The sequence below is a fragment of the Pistacia vera genome, unplaced genomic scaffold (assembly GCF_008641045.1).
Source record: "Pistacia vera cultivar Batoury unplaced genomic scaffold, PisVer_v2 Contig352, whole genome shotgun sequence".
NCBI classification, from domain to species: Eukaryota; Viridiplantae; Streptophyta; class Magnoliopsida; order Sapindales; family Anacardiaceae; genus Pistacia; species Pistacia vera.
The window spans coordinates 296,501-319,776 of record NW_022196171.1 but is presented as its reverse complement, the minus strand read 5'-3'; the positions used below and the strand labels follow the sequence as shown (position 1 = coordinate 319,776).

Genomic DNA, 23,276 nt, shown 5'->3' with positions numbered 1-23,276 from the left:
GTCTTAAAAATATAATCGATATATATGTATATCATATTAAAAAAACATTAATAAATGACATCATAATCAACATCACCTCTTAATCATGTTTATAAGACTTGAAATAAATTTTGTATAGATCTCACTAATTAATTAATTGTGAGCTAATATCTCATAATTATAAAAAAAAGTTTATAAAAAATGATTATTGGTTTGGTATTACTCCCGTTTATAAGACTTGAATTAATACAATATATCAGCTCATAAATAAATAAAGAAACATTAAACTGTTGAACAAAAACTAAAAGGTCCAAGGTAGTAGACCACGTGGCAGTAGCTGAGTCCATTATCACCTAGTTTATTACTTCGCTACGAAGATGATACCTCTTGCTTTCAAACGAAGTACTTATCAGCTTCATCGGACGCTCAGGAAAAAATGCTTTTTGTCAAAAGTAGGAGAGACTAACAGTTTCTTAATTAATTCTAAAATACAAAAACTCTTAAATAACGCAGTACTTTCTCGTTCTTTCTGTTTTCTAGTTTCTTTCAACTCGGTAACGTCCTCACAGAGCACTGAGTGGCTCACTGAGCGATTCCATCACGTCTTTTTAGAGTTACATTTTTGGATGGAGAGTTCGGACGAGATTGAGCGAGAGGGAGTCGCATGGGATGTGGAGGAGACTATATTTGTTGCGGTGGGGAAGAATGTTGAGAAGAGTAAAACGACGCTATTTTGGGCGGCTCAGAGCTTTTTAGGGAAGAAGATTTGCTTGCTTCATGTTCACAAGCCTGCTCATGTTGTTGCATTGGGTGAATTGTTGTTTTATCCTCTGTCTGGTTTGCGAATTTTATAAACAAGCCTGTTGTATTTATTTGGACTATTTGTTTCCTGTTTTGTTTTATTAAAGTAATAAATGAACAATATTAAATTTCTTTCGGAAAAGAAAAAACGAATTGAGTTTCTATTTTCGAATTAGATCTTATACAAACTTTGATCATATTCTAAGTTTTAGAAATTTTCTGATTAATTTGTTGCATTATTTGCAGAGGAAAGTAATTATACCGTCGATGAGCTGAAACAGCATTCAGTTCTGGCATCTCGTGAACTTGAAAGGCAAAAAGTGCAAGAAATTCTAAATCAATATCTTCTTATTCTCAATCAATATAAGGTATTGTTTCTTCTCGGTATTTGATCTGGATTTTATTTTTATGCATTCTAAAACAAAATTAGAAGAATAATGATTTTGATATTATTTGTAGGCTTCTAGCGGTTGGTTATACTGTTACATATTATCCGGTCTTCTATTTAAAGCTACTTGTTAATTAAATTATTCGATACCTTAAGAATATGACGTTTAAAACTGTGCCCTTTTGCACTTCGGAGCTCTTTTGGAAGACTTGAGTTTAAAAAATTATGGAATTGGTGTGATCTGGTAATCTAGTTTGGTGTTGATACAATGGCTTGTTTCTGTAGGTACAGGGAGATACCCTATGGATTGAGATGGACAACGTTGAGAATGGGATTGTAGAAGTTATTGAGCGTCACAGTATTAGATGGCTTGTTATGGGGGCAGCAGCTGATAAATACTATTCAAAGTACGGACCATTTTACCACAGTTGCTGCTCTTAATTCTCTTGGGTATGGGTGTGTGGGATAGCAGTCCTCTACACCCACTATCAAACATGTTTTCGTATTATTGTCCAACAAAGAAGGAAAAAGGACTATATTTAAAATCCATGAGAAGAACTAATGGATGCTTGGACTATTCAGTATTCGTTGAAACACATTCAAATAAAAATGAATATTTTCATTCTAGTACACTATCTCATTGTGATGGAAACTATGAGTTCCTCTCGAAGCCTCTGAAGAGTTAAAATAGTTGTGCTGTTATTTTTTTTTCCCTCCTTAGGTAGGCGTCTGCTTTCATGTTTAATGTTTACTAACTGAGGCACATTGAGATTGTAGGGAGCTGGCAGAACTGAAGTCCAAAAAAGCAATCTTTGTATGCGAACAAGCACCAATTTCCTGCCATATCTGGTTTGCTTGCAAGGGGCACCTTATCTACACAAGGTACTGTTGACACTATAGCTATATAATGCAGTTGGTTTGATATGCTCTCATGTGAGAGGTGATATATAAGAGCTCGAAAGCTGCTGTCTTCTATTGACATTCAGACTCCTTGACAGAGCACATATAAATCTTAAACTTTTGACAGTTTGAAGTTTGAACTTCATCATGTTAGTGTCAACCCTATGACTTAGGCAGCCCCCTGTTTGTATATTTCTTTTTCTTTAGAACAATTTGGCTGATTGTATAACTGACAGCTTGCTTGTCAACCACAGGATTGGAAGTTCTGGATCACCAAATAGGATTGATAGCATTTACAGACTCTGAGAATAAGGATCTTGTCTTTATGATTTGAAAAAAAATTGGATGTCCTTTTGATGAGCATTCACAATAACCAGTTCCAGATAGCCCTAACATAGAGTCTACTATCTACCTACTTTAGAGGTCCCCTCCGATTACTGATCTTGGCTTTCTTTTTCAGTTTCTGCGTAGAAAATTGCTAAGCATCGAACATAATATTTCTGGACAAGGATTCATGAAACACTAGGCATAATGTACTACATACAATATGCCAAAAGGTTACTCACTTGGAACAATGAAAATTGCTCATATCTTCTTGACTTTCTCACTTCTTGTTTGACAGCCTACTAGAAATTATCCATCAAATTCTTGCTGTGACAATCTCAATACTCTGATGCATGTTTAATTTAAAGTCAACTTATGTTTTTTCTCAAGTACTTTTGGCACTAGAGCCATGGTGTTTTTATTTCAATTTGTCATCTTAACTCATCATTGCACTTACATGAGGAGCACTACAGAAACAGGGTAGGTACTGAAGATAGCTTGGAGCTAGAAATTGGCCCCGCACTCCAGTTGTTGAATTGGGAAGTAGAAACAAAGCAATCAGAGCACTTGAACTTGCGTTCCCTTATACATACACTTAGTTCTCCAGGTAGGCTTACTAACTCTGGTTGTTTTTGCCATTAATGAGCTATAAACATTATCTGTAGTTTGGCTCTCATGTGGGGAGTATCAAACTATATCTAGGAATGCTAGAGGAATAACTTTGATACAGAGCTGTGCAGATGCAGAGGAAGATGCCGTTGAATTTGAAGAAACTGCTTGTTGTTCAGTACAGTCAAGTTGGGATGCTAGCAGCTTGTTTGGCACTTCAAAATCAACCCCATTGCTCACAGATGAGGTGAGAGGAGATGGTCTCTATTACTTGCAATACCAGTACCAAGATAGCTCTATCATGCATGCCCATTTTATCTATTTGTACTTAGTAGTGGAATTGTACATAAGAAATAAAAAAATAAAAACCACAAGGATACAACTGGAACCTATTTGAAATCTTCAGAATATTTACATGTTGAAGACATGACAATTGTCTTAAACTATTTTTAGTTGTAAACTAGTAATGGTTCATGCCTCATGGGTTTTTCAGGAAGATAAATCTCAAGGACAAGCAACTAGTGTAGTTTCTTATAGACTAGAACAAGCCAAAATGGATGCTAAGAAATCAAAGCAGATAATATATGAAGAGAGAGTCAAGCGATGGAAAGAGGAAGATGAAGCTGTGGAGGCTAACTGCGAGGCAAACTTTACATTTCACTTTCTTTTCTCTTTTCATTGCTAGCTTTTTTAGAGGATGATGGGTTTTTTATTTTATGTCTAAAAACTTACTTTCAACTCTGTTTTTGAATGGTTGAACTATGGAAACAAAATAAACATTACTGAGATCAGGAAAATGTCAGTCTCTTTGCCTGTGCCTCAGTTGGCCCATCAATTGATTAACTATTTGCTACCATTTTTTGGGGTTTATCAGGAAACCAGATTGAAACTTTGCTCCTGATTTTGAACATTGAAGGGGGAAAAAAAATCCTGATTTTGAACTTGAGTTTTGTATGATCTTAATTACCTTGTGATAGATATAGTACATCAATCTCATTTCTTACCAGCAACCTTGTGGTCATCCTACCATCTTGCAGGTCGAAGCATCACAAGGCTTATCTGTGAAGGAGATGAGCCAAAGAAAAGAGTTAGAAGAATTACTGGCAAGAGAACAGCAAGAAGTAGAAACAGTGAAAAATCAGCATGATAAAGTAGTGAAAGAACTGCAGATTGTCAAGGGCCAGAAGTCATTACTTGAGAGCCAACTTGCTGAGTCTCATTGTATGGCAAAGGAGCTAGAAGAGAAAATCATATCTGCTGTGGAACTTTTAATAAGTTTTAAGCAAAAACGGGATGAGCTGCGGATAGAATGTGGAAATGCAAAAAGAAGGGTTAATGTGTTACAAAAACCCGTAAAAATAGAAGCTGCTAGTTTTTGCAGGCCAGGTCTCCTTGAATTCTCTTTCATGGAGGTAAATGAGGCTACTAACAATTTTGACCCAGCCTGGAAGATTGGAGAAGGAAGATATGGAAGTGTTTATAGAGGGGTTCTTTGCCATTTGCACGTTGCTATAAAGATGTTACCATCTTATGGCTCTCAAAGCTACTTGGATTTCCAAAATGAGGTAAATCTTATCCATTGAAACTCTCTGATAGCAATAGCTTAGTCTTCCATTCTAACTTTTCATTGTTGTTGACTTGAGGCTAAAGATTGTTTCAATGCATTTGATGACAACCATACTGAAGAGCTTAACAGTTCTGCCATGGAAAAACTAAATCATCCTGAAATATTATGACCATTCAGAAGTTTCGGTCACTAACAACCTTGGCATTCTGTATTTTCAGGTGCTGCCGCCTTAAATAGTATGGAACTGTTAAATTATTAGTAGTAGCAAAGTCTTCCAATGCAACCCACCTTTGGATTTGTTTTCTGTTGTTTTACATTTTTTCGGCTAGGGTAGAGACATTGTTTGAATCTTCTTTCTGAATGGATTCATAATTCAACTGCCATGTCCAATTATGTTTTGAACTTTTGAAGATAAAGGAATTGGTCAAGAAATGATGAAGGCAGTGTTTGTATCCTACAGGGTGCCAGACTTCTTAATGATCTTAAAATTTCTTGGCTTCGTTTGGCTGGTTTTTGGGAATACTGCTTTTAGTATTCCCAAAAAAGTTAAACAGTAAAATACCCAAAAAATCACAATATTATTCAACTTTTTTTAAACCCCTTAAATTTGTTAATTTAATTAAGTACCCCTAAATATTTTTTTAAAAATTGCAAAAACACCCCAACAATCCACATTTACCAGATTCCGGCCATCACTGCCAGAAAATGGCCGGAATCTGGTAGGATGGCGCACTATCGGCTGAATCTGGCTGGTAGTGCGTCGATCTAGCCTTTTCCGGCCAGATCAACAAACAGTCGTCATTGATGTTGTCGTTGACGGGCAAATACAGCAATGGCCAGATCTAGCCGTAGATCTGGCCTTTGCCGGCCAGATCCACCATGGATCTGGCCGGAAAAGGCCATAGCAGCGCACGACTAGCAAGATCTAGCCGGTCATGCGCTGATACGGTTGGGGGTGTTTTTGTTAACTTTTAATGTTTTATTATAGGGGGTGTTTTGTAAAAAAACAAACATAAGGGGTATTTTAGTAATTTATAAATCCTACATCGTAATACCCGCCCAATTCAATTTTTTTTTAACTTTTTTCAAAAAACTTTTCCCAAAAACACAAAGTTGTGAACCAAACGGAGCCCTTGTATTTTCTCAATATTTCAGTGTAACTTGGGTGGCACGAGTTTTATTAGTTTGGAGTTTCCCTTTTATTACCTATTTTCTGTTGAATATCTAGCAGCGTAATGACCGAGGGTCATTTTTCCTGGTTGAATTTCAGGTGGAGGTTTTGAGCCGAGTGAGGCATCCAAACCTAGTAACGCTAATTGGAACTTGTCCAGAATCTAGGTCCCTTGTTTATGAGTACCTCAGAAATGGAAGCCTGGAAGACTTCCTTGCCTGTAAAGATAAGATTGCTCCACTGGCATGGCACACTCGTATACAGGTTGCCTCTGAAATATGCTCTGCCCTTATCTACCTTCACTCCAATGAACCTTGTATTATCCATGGGAATTTAAAACCCTCTAAAATCCTCCTTGATGCAAACTTTGTCAGCAAACTTGGTGACTTGGGCATATTTCGTTTGATACCTCGAGGTGAAAGTACTGATAGGTCCACTGCATTATCTAATGAATCCCACATTAATGAAACCTCTGAGTATATGGATCCAGAATATCTAGAAACAGGAAAACTTACTCCAGAGTCAGATGTGTACTCGTTTGGAATTATACTGTTACGACTTTTGACAGGGAGACATGTTTCGAGAATAATGAAAGATGTAAAATGTGCATTAGACAAGGGAAATTTCAATACAGTGTTGGATTGTTCAGCTGGGGACTGGCCACTTGCAGAAGCCAAACAGTTGGCTCACTTGGCAATGAGGTGTTGTGACAAGAAGTTCAATCGACCAGACCTTGCATCAGAGATATGGACTGTGCTTGAGCAAATTAAGGTTTCATGCATTGTCCGAGCATCATACTCTAGTTCAAAGGAGCCTCGTCGAATTCCCTCACATTTCATGTGTCCCATTTTTCAGGTACATCATGACTGCTAGTTGACTTATGTAGCTCTTTCACCTTTTCATAGGGGTTTGATTACCTTCTTTCTAGTAGTTCTATCACATTACACCTCTCTAGTTTTCTGATGAACAATCACAACATCCTGCATAACTTTTAGAAGTGTACTTTCAAAGCCGAGGATTCTAGTAGAGCTAATGCTCAGACTTAAATATAATTACATATGACCATGGCTTTTGCTTGATATTTGCAGGAAGTCATGAAAGATCCACATATAGCGGCAGATGGTTTCACTTACGAAGGAGATGCAATTAGAGGATGGTTAAAGAGCGGCCATGATACTTCACCAATGACAAATTTAAAGCTTGATCACTGCAATCTACTCCCTAATTATGCCCTTCATCAGGCAATTCTAGAGTGGCAGCAACATGGGTGAAACTTCTATCTGAATTTTGTTTTATACTTCATTCTTGTGATGATTGATTTTGCCAAGCAGCGGAGATACAAAACAGTGGCCATAATACTTCCTTATACGGCATACCCAGTCAATTTAATATACTTGATGTACAAAGATTCAAAATATAGCTCATAAAGAATTTTTTTTTTTTTTTTTTTTTTTTTTTTTTTTTTTTTGTAACATTTCACATAATTATAAGTACACAAATTAAAAAAAAAAAATGCCTTTTGAGTTTTGACCTTTTCTGAAATCACCTGAATCCGAATGCACCTTTTTACTAAACGTATATCACCATTTCAAGTGACCAACTTGGGCCATTTATCTGATTTTAAATGCAAAATTTAATCAATTTTAATAAAATACGTGATGAATTTTTTTTAATAAAGAAATAAAGGGAAGTAATTTTACAAGTTTAGTCTTAATGTCTTTTATATATTTGTTTTAATCTTTAATTCTTACATAAAACCTATCTTTAAATTTTTATGATCGAAGTCCTGTCTTTTTCAAATATTTGTTGATTCGATGAAAATATATTATTAAAATTATGGGAAAGTAATCATGTACTAGAATGAATCCAAAAAAGAAAATGTGAATTTCAAATTTGAGATTGGAGAAAAGGGTGTTAAACCCAAAAAAAAAAAAAAAAAAAAAAAAAAAAATGCCTTGATTATACTTTTGGTGTTAAATGTTGTTTAAATTTTTTTTTTTTTTTTTTTTTTAAATATAAAAGAAGTGTATTATTTAGTAACTGAGGATATGGACAATTAATGAGAGCTCCAAAATAATAAGAAGTGATATTTGCCCCTATCAAAATTGATCATATCCACCACTTTTAAAATGTATTTTTTTTTTTAACAAGTTTAATCATATCGACATGATAATTTCTAAATATACTCCTTCTAATTTTATGTTTTTTATTTAATTTTTACATAAACCATAAATCTAAATTTTCTAAATCATTTAAACATTTTTTTTTAATTTCAAATAATTCTTCATTTGATGAAAGAATTACTAAAGCTATGAAGAAAACAATCATACAACATGATGAATCTAAATTTGAATTAAAAAAAAAAAAAGAGTAAGTTTCAGAAACTAGGAAAAAAGTGTATAAATAAATATAAAAAATTAATTAAGAAATTGGGAAAAAATAGTGTAAACATCCCTAATTAAGTTTGAAATTGGGGAAAAGTAGTACAATAAAAAACCCTAATGAAGTTTAAAATTGGGGAAAAATGGTGCAAATAAAAATCCTAATTAAACGTAATTAAGTAGTGATATTTTCGGTATTAAACAAGTTTTAAAGAGATTTTTTTTAAATATCATAAAAGTGTATTTAACAATTGGGGATAGTAATGAATTTGATGGAGGTTAAAAAATCTTTAAAAAAATGACTGTTTCTTCTTTCAATTTCAAGTTCCTCCTACAGCCCAAATGACACCATACAATTTTACGAAAAAGCCCAGTGATACTAATCTTGGGCCATTTGGGCTACCCATCTCCGCACTTCTTTCCGTGTTTCTCACTTTCGTTGACAGCGCGTATCATACAATCTCACATGTCGTAGTCGTGTTTCCTTATTCTTATTTTTAAAAAACTTATTATTTTTATTTCCTCACTAAAGTAAAGAGGGTTCTGCTTTGTTTGCACCTTTATATATTTTCATTTTTCACTCACAGTAGTCTTCCTCGAAACTCTCTCTCTCTCTTTTTTCTTTCCCTCAAGTTCAGGGCCGATCACTTTCTTGCATTTTCTCGGCGTTTTTCTCTCCCGCCAAACACTTCATAATATTCTCCTCGGTGACTCCGAATCAGTCCGATCGCCAGAGATTTTATCTCGCCTTTAACCGATCTTTTTCACTCGCCACTGGTATGCCAATGGATCGCTTCACTTTCTTTGTGTTATGTATTTCCACGTATATTTATACAATTCGACAGCATGTTTTGGTCACTGATTACGTGACACGAAACCCTAACAACCTTTGCCTTTTCCATTCATTCGTTTTTTTTTTTTTTTTTTTAAATTTCTTTTTTATGCGGACATTCAATAGTTGCTCTTTTTGGTAGCCGATAAAGAATATTATTTTTATTTCAAAAACTAAATCTCTTGGTAGATAAACAAATTTTCTGAGGTAAAATTAGAACTTCAACTTCGTGCTGCCGGTGGACAATGGAAGACTCAAAAGTTATTAATTTTTGTTGTAAATTTTGTAAAAACCAAACAGAACTGGTAGTGTTGTATCACTTTTGCGATCTGGTTTTGTATAAGTGCGAGCAATAAGGTGAAATGTTGTAATAATGGTGAAATGTTGTAATAATGGTGAAATGTTGAAACGGGAGCTCACTCTTCAGTTAAATTCATTTATTTATATTTGATGTCATTATTCTCATTTCTTGGATGATTGCCTTGTGGATATCACTTTTGTAAAAACCAAACAGAACTGATAGTATTGTATCACTTTTGCGAACTGATAATATTAGTGGCAAAATGATTTCTACTTTTATGGCCAATGAGAGCAATAAGGTGTATCTGACCGTTCCATTTCTTGTAATAATGGTGAAATGTTGAAATGGGAGCTCACTCTTCGGTTAAATTCATTTATTTATATTTGATGTCATTATTCTCATTTCTTGGATGATTGCCTAGAGGATATTTTTTTTTTTATCGGTTGTGGAGTTGTCATGTATGTTATTGTTCTTGTTGCAGTGGCGTCTTATGAGATAGTGGGCATAAATTTCCTGTGTGCATAAATGCCGGCTGCAAAACTGAAAGCCTCTAACACCACAGATGTGGTGAAAGCAGAGGAAGGAAATGAGTCTCTAGACACTTTGATCAAACAAGCGATTGGAAAAGAGCCTCTTCTTTCTTTCTCTAGAAATGGGGACAGCTCAGTTCAGTGGATCCAGTTACTCCAAGCTTTGGATCAGCAAGGTACCAATAAACTATAATGGTTTGAAAATTAGTAATATAGAAGAAAGGAACATTTCCTTGACCATTGTAATAGTTTCAATGCATATGTATCTATGATTAATGGGAATTAGGAATTTGTTCATTACAAATAGTGTTGGTATCTTTTTCAGGAGAGCACTGACAGCATCTGAAATTATGCTTCAGATGCAATCTCTAAAATTTCCTGAGGCTGTTGTTGCCACTGCTCAGGCTAGTTGTGGGTCTGAATACTGTCTCCTATGTACTTATATGTGTCTGTATATCACATGTAATTTTAAATGTCTGAGTTGTGTACAAGAATAGGCCTTGTTTGAAGTTGCAGCCATGTATGTTGATTTACAGCTTATCTTTACTTTTGGCAGAACTGCCTGGTTGGCCTTTGCTTTCTACACCTATGAAGATACAGCTCCAGAAATGTGACAAGTGTTCCCGAGAATTCTGTTCCACTATTAACTATAGGAGACATATTCGTGTCCACCATCGGTTGAAAAAGCTTGATAAGGTTTCATTTCTATCTTGAAAAGATAATTATATCTCTATTAGTATGATTACTTTAAGCTTTTTTATGTTCTAACTAATTAGCTCTGGAATTTGGATATTTGCTATTTTTTAGTAATTTAGATATCAGCATTCTATAATTTTGAGTTGATATTAAATCTGTCTTTAAGTAGTATCTTTCTCAACTATTTTGATGTTGTCCTTCATATTTAGGATTCTCACAGAAGAATTTCTTTTACATCTCTAGGATTCTTCCAAAAACAGGGATCTTTTAGGAGCATTTTGGGATAAGGTGACAGCTTTCTTCCGAGTTGTTTCTGATGAAGGTCTACCTACTTGGTTGTGTTTTTCATCTTTTTATTTTTGTATACAGCTTTCTGTGGATGAAGCAAAGGAAGTTGTATCATTCAATAATGTGACCTTGGAGGTAAAACTGTTTCTCCTTCTAGTTTCATACAAGATGAATTGAGGTTCCTGGCAAGCATGATGATATATCTAGCACAATTCCCATAAGATGCATGTGTTTATGGAAATTATTCTAGTTTTTCTAATGAAAATGATGATGAATAAATTATGTTTTTGTGCTTTAAAAAAAAAAAAAAAAAAAAAATGAAATTGAGATTGGTTTTGTTTTGTTATAAAGTTTAATCCGGTTACTGCCTTGTTATAATGATTGGCAGCTTACCTTTTTATGGGGTTGTTGTGGAACTTCTTATCAAGTGATGTAGGACAGAAACCATGAATAGAATATTTTGAAAAAACTTACTTGAGTTGGATTTATTTTCTTAGAAGAGTTGGATGAGTTTGTTTTAGAATTTTGTGGTTGGTTTACTGAGATTATCATTTTCATCATAAGATGTCGATTTGTGTCAGTCCAAGTCCACAACTTAGACAAATTTCAATGAATATTTTTGTAATTCCCCTAGACAAGTTTTCAATAAATATTTTTGTAATTCCCTTTGGGTGTAATTCTTTGTGGTTCTTGAACTTTTTTTTTTAATGTTAGGAAGATATCTAGCAACATTATCTGATGTGTTTACCGGGTAGTACTTCTCTTCCAAATTAATTTTGTTTGTGTTGGTAGTATCCAAATACATCTATTTGAGACTGATGATATTTCTACTAAGATGTTCGTTGAACTTAGTCGTGTAATATATGGTAGTATTATGATGCACATATGGCATATGTTTTATTTCAAGGTATTTTCCACTTAGTCCATTTCTTTCTTTAATTTTTTTCTAAGTAATTTTTCTTTTGGTATACACCATCTAGGGAGTTACAGGGTCTTCTATTATAAAGTCACTGACTGCAGTTATTCGGAAACCTGTATATGCTTCTCTCCCTCAAGTTTGTGTGAGGGCTGGTTCTGCCCTTCTGGTAAGGGAACATTTCTGTTTTCATATATTTTCTTCCAGATTCTGTTGTTTGAGCTGCCATAACTTTTTCTTTATTGTTTGGATGTCATATACCTGCAATTTTTGCAGGATATTGTTCAAGCTAGGCCTTCCAGGTTTCCTTTATCTTCCCAAGAACTATTCAACATCCTTGATGATGCTAGTGAAAAGACATTCCTATCTGGGATAGCAGTATCAATGCAAAAATATATATTTGATGGTGAAGCTGGGAAGATTGGTCTTGAAACAAGGAACTTGGTTGCATGCACAAGCTTTCTGGTGGAACAGATTTTGGTATTTTCTAATTTTTTCCTTGTAGATTTTAGGTTACTCATTACTGAAACTTCTGAGATATGCTCAATTTTGTATTTGATTCTTCTCATTGTGATTGAAAAATAGGGAGGGTGGTTTTGGTTGTCACAATTATAAATATAATTGTTGTGTGTTCAGGTCAAAGCATGGCTAGCTGATAAGGATGCAGAAGCTTTAAGGTGCCAGAAGTTGTTAGTGGAGGAGGAAGAAGCTGCTCAGAGAAGGTACATTGTGCTCGACCTTTTTCTACCTAATTTATGTTACTTTTTTGAATTGTCTCCGGGGAAGCTAGTATGATTCACCTTTTTTTAGTAAAAGACAATTCTCTTCGTTAGTTAACCAGTTTGTACATTAGCCTAAGTGACTTTGTATGACAAATATATAGGATTAGGATCAGGCAACTTGTGGGTTCTGTTCTGACTAGCTCTGAAATTATTGAGTGGAACAAATGGAGAGGTTTGAAGTTTTAGTGTCTTGAATGCACACACCTCGCCCCATTATCTGCTTAGCCACTTGATAAAAGTTCTCCTACAAGGAAACCTTGTTTCAGCAAGAAATTTAGCTTTTGATAATGCTTATTTGGATATCTAGTTTGCTACATTTCTCTGTTAACTTTTTTTTTAATTTCTAAAACTTGAATAGGCAAGCAGAGATCTTGGAAAGGAAAAGACAGAAAAAGCTGAGGCAAAAGGAGCAGAAAGCAAAAGAGCAGAGACATGGGGAGAAGGCAGACGATAAGGAGAGCACTGATGGCACATCAGAGTCTGTGCCTCCACTAGAAACATCCAGTCCTCTGGCTACATCTGATTCTGACGCACACAATGAGGATGCATTGCTAGATCAGGTTCCCTCATCTCTTGAACCCTTCCAATTTGCAGACTCTGATGAAGATGTGGATTATGAAGTTCAGGCCGGGTCTGGCAATGGTTATGCTGATTTAGGCCCTGGGCAGAATATTGAACGACAGATGATACAAGGAAGTGGCCGTCGGCATATGGTTGTTATTCGACGGCATTTGCCATCAAAATCACGAGGTATGCTCAATGTTTTTCATGCCAATCAAAATTCTCATGCATTGAAGCTTGGAGGAGTGCAAAAACGTGGAAATAACAGGGATTTAAGGGCTGCTCCAATAGTTGGTGGCAATAAGGTTTGGAGCCGGAAACCAAAACCAGAAAATGATTACGGGAATCTGAAAACGAGAGTACTGAAAGAATCCATAAACCAACCCCAAGAAGACAAGGACCATGAGGTTTTGATTGGCTCTATATCTGTCACACTTGGACATTGTGATCATAATGAGGGTAAAACTGTGGCTGAAGCCCAAGATGATTGCATGGAAGAGCATCACATGCCAAAAAAGAATAATGTTACCGAGAAGCCCATTCAGTGTGGCACAAGCAGGTCAACAGTTAAGTGGAGGCCAGTTAGCCGGCGTGGGACTAAGGGTCCTGCCCCAGTTCAAAATGGATGTAGAGAATCCAAAGGGGATGTGAATGTTGAACAAGCCAATTATCAGACCCTATTGAGTGAAAGCTGTCTTAGATTGTCCATAGATGATAATAATGGTGGGCTTGGGAGTTCTACTTCACTCATGGAGGAGAGTATCTGTCCAGGAAGCATGCAGTTTAATAGGCATGCTGCAAAAGCCTTTCTATCAGAGAGTAAGTTCAACTTTATTTATGTGCAAGGTTTCTGGTCTAAATTGGCCATTACTGTATTTGCTTTGCTTGAAATTATCTGACTGGCTACAAAATTCATGCAGGATGGAAGGAGGCAATTGCAGCCGAACACGTGAAATTGGTTCTGCCGCCGGCTTCCGAATCTGGTGGGTATCAAGAGTTTGAGAGTGACTATCAAGTAACAGTAATTCAGTCATCAGAGTCTCACAAACGGTTGGCTAACGCTGGAGCTCTCGAGTCTTCAACAGCAACCGGAGCTTCTGCTAAACCCAAGTTTAGAACAAAACCAGACAAAGGTCCCAAGATAAAGTATATTCCCAAACACAGAATCCTCACCTGAAGAGAAAGAGATGCGATTTCTTTAGCTATAGAAATGTGCACAGTTTTAGTAGCCCACCATATTTTTAGCAGAGGTTCCAGTTTTTCTAGTGGTCTTCTGTCAGGAAATTATAAAAAAAAAAAAAAAGGTTTTGAGGGAAATCAATTTTTGTTCCGTCCTTTTTTTCTCACAGTATTATAGCAGTTTGATTCTTTTTTCTATATGGGTTAACTTTCTAGATTTATCTGTAATAAATTTTGTTTCAAGTTATTTCAAAGGTTATTATGTGCTCTCTTTTCCCTCCATCTTCTTCTGAGAATGAAACCGAGCTTCCATCTCTGATCTCTACCTTCCGAATAACTACTGCATTCAAAAACACTTGGAAAATGTTGTATTTATTAATTTTGATAGTTTACACCTTTGGGTTAGGAGATTAAGTTGAAAGTTAATTAGTAGAACGTTTTAGTTAGTAACAATATTCGACTTCATTAACAATTACTGTAGGAATTTTGAAGTCTTTTAATTTTCATTGTTTATTGATGCATGCAATTAGACTACATTGCTTTGATGGTTGAAACTTGCTTCTCATAGAAGCACTTGTTATCACCTCTGTTTTAAAAATTGGACCGGTCCGACTGGGACCTAGCAGCTTCTCCGGTCCGGTTCAGGTCTTACAGTCTTAGGGGGTTTTTTTGTAATATTTCAAAATTATAAGGGTAATTGTAATTTTATAGGGATATTTTGGAGATATGTCAAAGTTTAGGGATTGATTGGCAAGTTTTTTGGGGTATTTTTGAAATAAATAAAAATTTTAGAGACTAATTTGAACTTTTTTAGGAGAATTTTTGTAATATATTAAAATTTTAGGGATTAATAATAATTTTTTAAAAATAAAATTATCGTTGATGTTATCGGTCCAACCGGTTGGACTGGTTGACCTGTGATCCATTCAGGTTTTAAAACAATAGTTATCACTATATTTGTGACATAGTACAAATTACAAATTTATATTACTTGATGTCTTTTATTTTACTAAGGTTTTTGAGAAAATTTAAAAAAAAAAAAAAAAAAAAAAGAGACTTTAGTTAATTTCTACGAAATCGACACAAAAAGTGCTATTTTGGAAGTTTATTTAGTAGTGTTAAAAGGTTTTTCAAACGCGCATCATGGGATCCCCGCGAGTGAATTATTTAATACCCTATTGTCGAAATCACGTCCAAAAGGCCACAGCCCATGAGCCCAAACGAAGTCCATGAACTTTGAAGGTGATGGATACAAATTTAAGCCTGTTTTTTTTTTTTTTTTTGGTTGCATCTGAAGGCCCAATAACCTTTCCGATTTCCTCCACGTGGTAATGTGTCAGTCGCTGACACGGCCCTAACATTCATGGAAGACCACTGGACACTCTGATCCAAAACATTGGCTTATAACACCGAATCAATTGGCTTGTAAATAGCTTTACAGTTCTTGACTTCCAATCCAAACCACCCACGTCTCACATCCTTCTACCTTTAACCCCTCCATATCTGCCACTTGTCAATCTTCCTCGCCTCAACTGAACAAGTTCTTCCAACTCCCTAAAATTGATCTCCTAGACACTCTTTTTCCTGTGGCTCACATTTTTCCTCAAAATCCTAAGTCTACTTATCTTCTGTTTCTTTCCTCGGATTCTAAATCTTAGATCTTATGTGTTCCTGATCATCTTTTCTGAAGCAAAAAAAGCACAGTAAACACAAAATGTCAGGCAAAGACATAACTCTCCCAAAAGAAGATGAAGTAGCTTTTAAACAACAGGATGATCCATCGTCCACCAAGAACACTGCCGCTGCCACTCCTAGTAAAGCTGCAGGTTTTCTCAGCTTTCGCCAACTTAATGCCCTGGCTGTCATCATTGTTTTCTCAGCCAGTGGCATGGTAAGCCTTGAGGACTTTGCATTTGTCATCTTTTCTGTTATTTACCTGTATTTCCTCTCAAAAGTTGCCTTCCCAACTCTCCACCCTACAAGAGAACCCATAGTTTACGACCCCAATAACAGGGTTCTTCGCCTCTACGTTTTGGCTGCTGCTGTCATCGGGCTTTTACTCCCCATAGCTTACATATTTGAAGGCATACTTGAGGGCGATAAAGAGGGGATACAAGCTGCAGCGCCGCATGTTTTTCTTCTTTCTAGTCAAGTTTTTATGGAAGGACTGGCCTTCTCGGACAGGTTTTCTACACCAATACGTGTATTTGTGCCGGTTTTCTATAATTCACGGAGAATTTTCACCCTTGTGGATTGGTTAAAGAGTGAGATTTCTAAGGTTGAAGGTGAGTATGGAGGATCGACAAGGAGATTATATATTGGGAGAGCACTTGCTGTGACTAATATGGCCTTGTGGTGCTTCAATCTATTTGGCTTCTTGCTGCCTTTTTATCTTCCCAAAGCTTTTAAGAAATACTACTCTGCGCTCAAGGTCAAGGACTGATACTGATACAGCTTAAAATATTTATTTTGTCCCCTTTTTATTAAGATTATGGTGTATGTTAAAGTTAAACTCCATGTCCTTAGGTTTGAGTTTAATAGTAAAAAGTTTTCTTGTTTATTTGGGCTGATTATTATAAAAATGTACCATCTATGAGGAGTTCTATGTGTAAGCGGAAGTGCTTCTCTAATCAAGTCAATTACCAGTTTACAGTAACATGTCTAAAATTCTGTTGTATTGAACCCCATGAACAAAATTTTGAGGAAGTATACCCAGCTATGATAGTATGGCTGAAAATTAAAAAAAACCCAACTGCAACAAAATTAAATTAAATTAAAAAACAAGACAAATAAGCAGATTTTTGCTCACTCATCTCTCAAGAGTTGATTCTTTTAACTTTCAACTTTCCTTTTCCATTGTACAAAAACTTCCAAAAATGTAAATTGCATTTTGGTGATGGTAAAACAAACAAATATAATCACATGCAGTGGACACGAAAAAAAGTGCCAACTCTTCTACCATCTCGCAGCACCAAAAATTGCTCTACCGTGTCCTCCGGCTGCTGATATTTTCATAAATAAATACTCTATTGATCTTGAAGTATTATCTGCTGTCCAAAACTGTTAGCAAATAAAAATATCGATTCGTTATATTGACTAGCAGTTAAAATAACTCCTCTTATACCATTTTCAGTCTATCAAGGCAAAAATTTTCTTCAACTACTGTATAAAGTATCAACATAATTAAGGAAAAAGCATTACTCTGTACATCTGTGTGCAGAATCATTTCCATTCATAGATACTGGTAGAAGCCTTCTTTGTTGGCTTAATGATAAAATTTCCTGCATCCTTTGTGGCCAATCAGAATTCAATCTCCGAGCGAAGTCCTCCACCTCCCTAGTTGATTGGTAAGAATAGTAAAATAAATGTCATTTCTCCCACAGTAACCAGCTTATATATGAAAACAGCGGCTGCAAATGAAATGATTTACGAAAACAGCTGGAAAAAGCATATATTAGAATATGATTAGAATGAAATGTACAACCTGTCAAGTTCCTCCTTCATTACAGGATCCAAATCGTCATCACTATCAGAATCATCAAACTCAAGCTTAGGTGAAAAGCTAACAGCTGTTGAACCTTGCAACTTTGAAGTTTGACTAGGAGTGGACAACGTAATGTCACTAAGTTCACCATCACGGCAAGCAGACGTGAGAGAATCGAATGCCTAAAACAATAAAAAGAACAATAGCCAATCAAGAACGTGAAATATATCAGCTTATAAAATTTGTCATTGCCAAAAACAATGGGTAAAATAATGATTCTGATAACAAAAAAGCATGCACATGCAAAGGCAACACATAAATGCACATAGAAGACATGCAGCACACAAACACAGGATAAGCTAGAGAGAGAGGAGCCAACCTTGTGGTTTCCGTCTAAACTGTTTGAAGATGAATCCTTAAGTTGATCTTTTCGTCTCCGATTTTTCTTTTTATTCTTATTTGTTTTAACCTCCTTTGACTCTGAGGAATAGATAACACTTTATAAGGGTATGCCAAGGCTAAGCATCATCAAAAAATATTATACACACTGAAGCATCTGTCAACGAGTGTTTATGGAAACCATCACTTAAGGGACTTTAAAGGAGAGCACACACTGCCTCCCGAAGAAAAAAATTAGTTGATAGTTAATGACAGTGAACTGCAACAATTTCTACTCACTCAATTAGTATGGTTAAACCATTTGAAGTCGTAAAACAAATTGAATACTTGTAAACTGAACCACAAGCCCATGAGGAAAAATAAAATCAGACAAACATACTATTCATACAAAGTTCACAACACAATGATAGGCATTAGTTGCTAAAGACCACTCGTTACAGTAAAATACTTTTCTGCAATTGGAAAACTGATCTAAACTCAAACTAAGCTTAATGGATTTGTATTCATGGACTATAGATTTTATATAGAACAGAAGATATGATTAATCTATTGCCAGGACAAGGATCAATAATAAATTACTTCAAAATTTTCTAAAAATGGCCAATGAATTTGAAGAGCTCTTCAGGAGGCACTTGCCAAATTGACTCAAAGTTGTTCACTGTTTCCATCCGTTTTATAAAAAGTTGCATTTGGAAACTAATCCTAATTCAACTAATATAGGCGCTGATAATCAGGCAATGGGATGGATTTCAATCATTAATTACATAGAAATTTTGATAACTTAGAAAGTACTCAAAAGAAATCCTTAAAAGTTTGATGTCTTGATTTCTTAATTATATCAACCCCAATAAATGTCACTCTCCAAGTCATATGCTATCAGTTACAACTAAATAACCGGCTGGATAAGTTGAGAGCTAAAAAGTGCAACACACAAAAGATAATGCAAGCTATCTGCTAACGCAATGAGGGACCATATCTCATATATACCTTCATTTCCACCATTAATAAATGACAATAGATCGTCAACCGAGCGTTCATCCACAAGCTCCTCCTCAACCTCAACATTCTGAAATATAAGGAAAATTGATTTGTTACCAAAGCTAACATGTATATTCCAGTTTGAGTACTTAAATACCTTCAAATTATATTTTATAAAAATTCAAATTTGAATTAATGCACCAAAAACACAAAGATTAGTCCAAAAAAATAGTATGTTATAAGTGGCTACAAACAACAATAAGACTTAAACCACCTTAAGTTTCCCCCTTTCTCGTAGTTCCTTTCTCTTCTTTGCATATAACCGATTCAAAAGCCGAATACGTGGATCATCAGCTATGTTTTTCAGCGGTTCCAACTTCTCCTCCTGAAGGACAACCAATTTTACATGAAAAACCACAAAGGTAAACCAAACATTAAAGACATTGGTCTCTTTCTAGCAGCACACACCTCTGTGAGATCATCGGGCAAATGAAATGTCTCACGTATTTCCTCGGGAGATTTTCCTTCAATAATTCTAGCCAGTGCACGACTAGTGAGATCAACCAAAGGCTTCAATTGGAGGCTGTCAGCAGCTGAAATCAGTTCGCACAACCTTTTTGTATCCATCCGAACAAACTTCTCATCAAAAATTTTGCGCTCCTAGAAATGATCGCATTCAAATTCAAAGGTTCAACTATTTGGAATCAATCTACAAACCTTGTAGTCTTATTCAACAAACCGTTCCCCCGACCACATGCACACCAAGGAAAAGAAAAGAAAGAACTTCCCCTGATCTTCAACAAACCTTCCCATGGAACAGTACTTAGCGGTTCAAATGTCCTTCATCTAGTCACTAAAATATAATCTAGGAGAAAAGTTGTCTTACAGATGCAAAGAAGCTATGCAAGAAACAGAGAGAACAGAACATACCTTATTCGAGCGGCCGGGTACTTGATGAAACCGGCAATAATCAAGTATTAAGCCAAAAATGGGAGGATTGACCCTTTGTGGAAGAGGTATAGCATAATTTTTTGAAGAACCCATGCCTGTTTGAAGAATTTCTCGGCATATCATGGGACAAAACATGGCTACTTCCTCTTCTACTTGCTGGATTGAACCATCAGCAGTTTGAATCCAAATATAAGACTTCATCTAATTCATAAAACCACAACCAAAACTATGTAAGAATAAAAACCAGGTTGTTAAAGGCAACAAAAATATACATACGGTATTAGTTTGATCAGAGTAAGACATAGGCCAAGTCTCAAACCCAATGACTTCTGCATAGTAATAAGAGAACTTACAGAGGAAAAATAATTATTACAGTGACATCCCGTGAATATAAATGCCAAAGAAAAAGGTAGTTAATAAAAATCTTAACATAGCCTAGTTCATAGACCCTAAATTATTTACCTAGACCACGGAAAACCCGTTATGGTCATTCAAGCAACAAGTGGCTCATTAAGACTAGATAGATCATTATCAACCAATATTTCGAATAAAAATATTTCCAGAGAACAAGTAATCTGGTATATCTCTTTCTACTAAACCATTTGAAGAGCACAAAGAAATACAGTAGGACCAAAAGTTAAAACTCATTTAACAGTTACGTGACATACCTCTGGTTTGACTACAGCCATTATGCCTTCTGACATTAGACAAGGACACCAATAAAAAGCTTTTAGGAGCTCTGGAAAAGCGAACAACCTTGCACCTATGGTTTCAAAAACAACCAAATAACATCGGCAGTGATGGCCTCCTGTTCTTCAAAAGATTAACTTTATTAGGTGGATAATAACTTTTCATCAACGCTTTCCAAATTGACTGGATTCTGAATCTCGATAGTAAGTGTAAGAACATTCTTGTAAGGAAAGCTTCCTCAGATCTTTTCAGTTGTCACGCTACTTAAAAGCAAAGCAGAAAGTAATATGGTAAACAAAACATGAGATGTTACACTTGAAACTGCATTAGAAGACAACAAATAATTAACTCAAAACAATTACAAATGGCAACAAAATATAAGTCAACATTTTAATAAGTAATCAAATTTCTTCCGATTTTGTGTAAACATTAAAAGACTATACTTCAAAACAAAAAAATGAAAGCCCTTCGAGATCATATTTAAATAGTACACACGTGTCACTTACAAAAAGCAAGTTACTAGAAATTGTCTCAATATTACAAACTACAAAATCAGATGATAAAAAGAAACAGATACCGTTCCCCCATATTTCACAGTTTGAGATATAAGAAAACCTTGGCATTGCCATTGTCTAATTAATGAATTTCACTTGTTTTTGTGATGCAACAACCCAAAACATTTTTCTAAAGACATTCTTCAAGACTTAAAAAGTTTTTCCAAACAAAAAATGATTTACAATAAAGGTCCCGCAAGAATCTTAATTTTATGAGACATATGAAGCTACAATGGACTATGCTACTAGTCTCCACATCCAGAGATTTTCTATTGTCAAATTTCCTAACTTTCAATTTTTTATCATCATTATAATCAGCCATAAAGTCCCAAATACCTTAAAAATTAAGCACAAGTAACCAATCACAAAGACTCCCTATCCAAAACCATAAACTATTGTCCATTTCCAGGAGTTAGCTCAAAAAAATCATTAGTGTATTTGCAACAAATACAACAAAAATCCATAATCTCTTCCCAATTTCATATCCTATGTTCAAACTAAGTTCGATTAACTATCAACCAATATTCTAAAGAAAAACCAAATTAACATTCGTTAATTAAGTCCATAGTCAATATGCACACATAATTTATTATGCGTTTCGCGAGAGAGAGCTTAGATTACCTTGAGAACGAGGCTGAAACGGAGATAATTTTTTTACAGAGAGAAACGGAGACAGTGAAAACGGGAAGAAATGAGCTGGAGCTAGGGTTTGTAATCTCTGCGTTTTCTCTATTGGGATTGATTGCCGGCTGTTGAGTTCTGCACGTGACTCTATCGATTGGTACGGTACCAGCGCACGTGCCGGTAGTTAGGGTTTGATATCGGGCTGGTCCAATTTGTTTTTGTTTTGGGCCGAAGAGAAGGCCCAATCATTCTTCTTCTGGCGGTAATGTTGAGTCGGTTTGTTATATGTTTCTTTCGTATGCATGTCGTCTTAAAAGTGAAATGACATAAAACTGTCATATGAAAAGATTATTTCATTTAACTCACATGCCTTAAATCGGCAATACCATCATCAATGTTTTAAAACGAAACCCGACAATTTGGTCGGGCATCGGGTCGACTGATCCAACTGATTCAGGTTGATGTCATCATATTGACATAAGGATGTTAGCATAAAAAAAATGCCAAGCTCCGCTTGATTCATTATTGGGTAGTTTTTAGAATAATTTTTTGAAAAAAAATTAAATTGGGTGGGTATTACGATATAGAATTTTAAAAATTAACCTAAATATCCCTTATGTTTATTTATTTACTAAACAGCCCTAAATAAAATGTTCAAAATTAATAAAACACCCTCAATCCACTCATAAACACGGATAGCCGACCACCACCACCGGAGGGTGGTCAGAGTTGCCGTATCAGCGTATAACCGACACGATATTGCCGGTCGTACGCCGATATGGCCTTTTCCGACCATATCCACCTTGGATCTGGCCGGAAAAGGCCAGATCTGCGGTTAGATCTGGCCATTGACGGCCAGATTTGGCCGCATTTGGTCGTCGATGACTAAAGATACGACCGTCGTTGACGACTGTCTATGGCCAAAGATCTGGTCGTTGACGACCAGATCTTTGGCCGTAGATTTGACCTTTTTCGGCCAGATCTGACGTGGATCTAATCGGAAAAGGCTAGATAAGCGCACTACCAGCCAGATTCAGCCGGTAGTGCACCATTACACCAAATTCCTACCAGCTTCCGGCAGTGGTGGCCGAAATCTGGTGAATTTGGGTTACTGGGGTGTTTTTGTCAACTTTCAAAAAAAAATTGGGGGTTGTTTAGTTAAATTAACAAATTTAGGGGGATTAAGGAAATTGAATAATTTAGAAAACTATTTTCAAAATAGGTGAAATAAAGTTAACTTTTTTGGGAAAACTAGAAATGTTTTCCCAATATGTGAACCAAACGAAGCTGCAGATTCCAAAATTTAAGGCTCTGTTTGGTTGTTTTTTGGGAATACTATTATTAGTATTCCCAAAAAAGTTAAACAGTAAAATGCCCAAAAACTCACAATA

General features: G+C 35.6%; 4 protein-coding genes across 10 annotated transcripts; 3 read left to right on the top strand and 1 right to left on the bottom strand.

Moving 5' to 3' along the window:
• Positions 1-432: 432 nt before the first annotated feature.
• LOC116139554 (U-box domain-containing protein 32) lies at positions 433-7,182 on the top strand. 2 transcript variants are annotated; one of them, XM_031425218.1, is made up of 10 exons: positions 433-789; positions 1,027-1,148; positions 1,454-1,575; positions 1,946-2,050; positions 2,866-2,999; positions 3,133-3,248; positions 3,495-3,644; positions 4,039-4,566; positions 5,839-6,594; positions 6,828-7,182. In XM_031425218.1, the coding sequence occupies exons 1-10, from the start codon at positions 606-608 to the stop codon at positions 7,008-7,010; spliced, it is 2,400 nt and encodes a 799-aa protein (XP_031281078.1). In that variant the 5' UTR covers positions 433-605; the 3' UTR covers positions 7,011-7,182. The 2 variants fall into 2 exon arrangements, with proteins under 2 accessions (XP_031281078.1, XP_031281079.1); XM_031425219.1 differs by lacking the exon at positions 3,495-3,644.
• Positions 7,183-8,741: 1,559 nt separating this feature from the next.
• LOC116139594 lies at positions 8,742-14,329 on the top strand. The gene is made up of 10 exons (XM_031425270.1): positions 8,742-8,897; positions 9,735-9,959; positions 10,340-10,479; positions 10,723-10,767; positions 10,849-10,902; positions 11,748-11,852; positions 11,960-12,163; positions 12,320-12,405; positions 12,824-13,845; positions 13,947-14,329. The coding sequence occupies exons 2-10, from the start codon at positions 9,779-9,781 to the stop codon at positions 14,201-14,203; spliced, it is 2,094 nt and encodes a 697-aa protein (XP_031281130.1). The 5' UTR covers positions 8,742-8,897; positions 9,735-9,778; the 3' UTR covers positions 14,204-14,329.
• A 1,590-nt stretch (positions 14,330-15,919) lies between these two features.
• Positions 15,920-16,648, top strand: LOC116139586. Its single transcript, XM_031425255.1, has one exon. It carries the CDS (start codon positions 15,920-15,922, stop codon positions 16,646-16,648), a length of 729 nt encoding a protein of 242 aa, XP_031281115.1.
• Positions 16,649-16,941: 293 nt separating this feature from the next.
• On the bottom strand, positions 16,942-22,025 carry LOC116139593 (SKP1-like protein 21). Of its 6 annotated transcripts, none has more exons than XM_031425263.1 (10): positions 21,883-22,025; positions 20,686-20,967; positions 19,997-20,218; positions 19,535-19,726; positions 19,341-19,451; positions 19,076-19,154; positions 18,069-18,169; positions 17,690-17,871; positions 17,407-17,541; positions 16,942-17,265 (listed from the first exon to the last, which is right to left on the bottom strand). In XM_031425263.1, the coding sequence occupies exons 2-10, from the start codon at positions 20,719-20,721 to the stop codon at positions 17,232-17,234; spliced, it is 1,092 nt and encodes a 363-aa protein (XP_031281123.1). In that variant the 5' UTR covers positions 20,722-20,967; positions 21,883-22,025; the 3' UTR covers positions 16,942-17,231. The 6 variants fall into 6 exon arrangements, with proteins under 6 accessions (XP_031281123.1, XP_031281129.1, XP_031281127.1 ...); XM_031425269.1 differs by having other exon boundaries at positions 17,414-17,541; XM_031425267.1 differs by having other exon boundaries at positions 20,686-20,825; positions 21,883-22,023.
• Between the last annotated feature and the right edge of the window lie 1,251 nt (positions 22,026-23,276).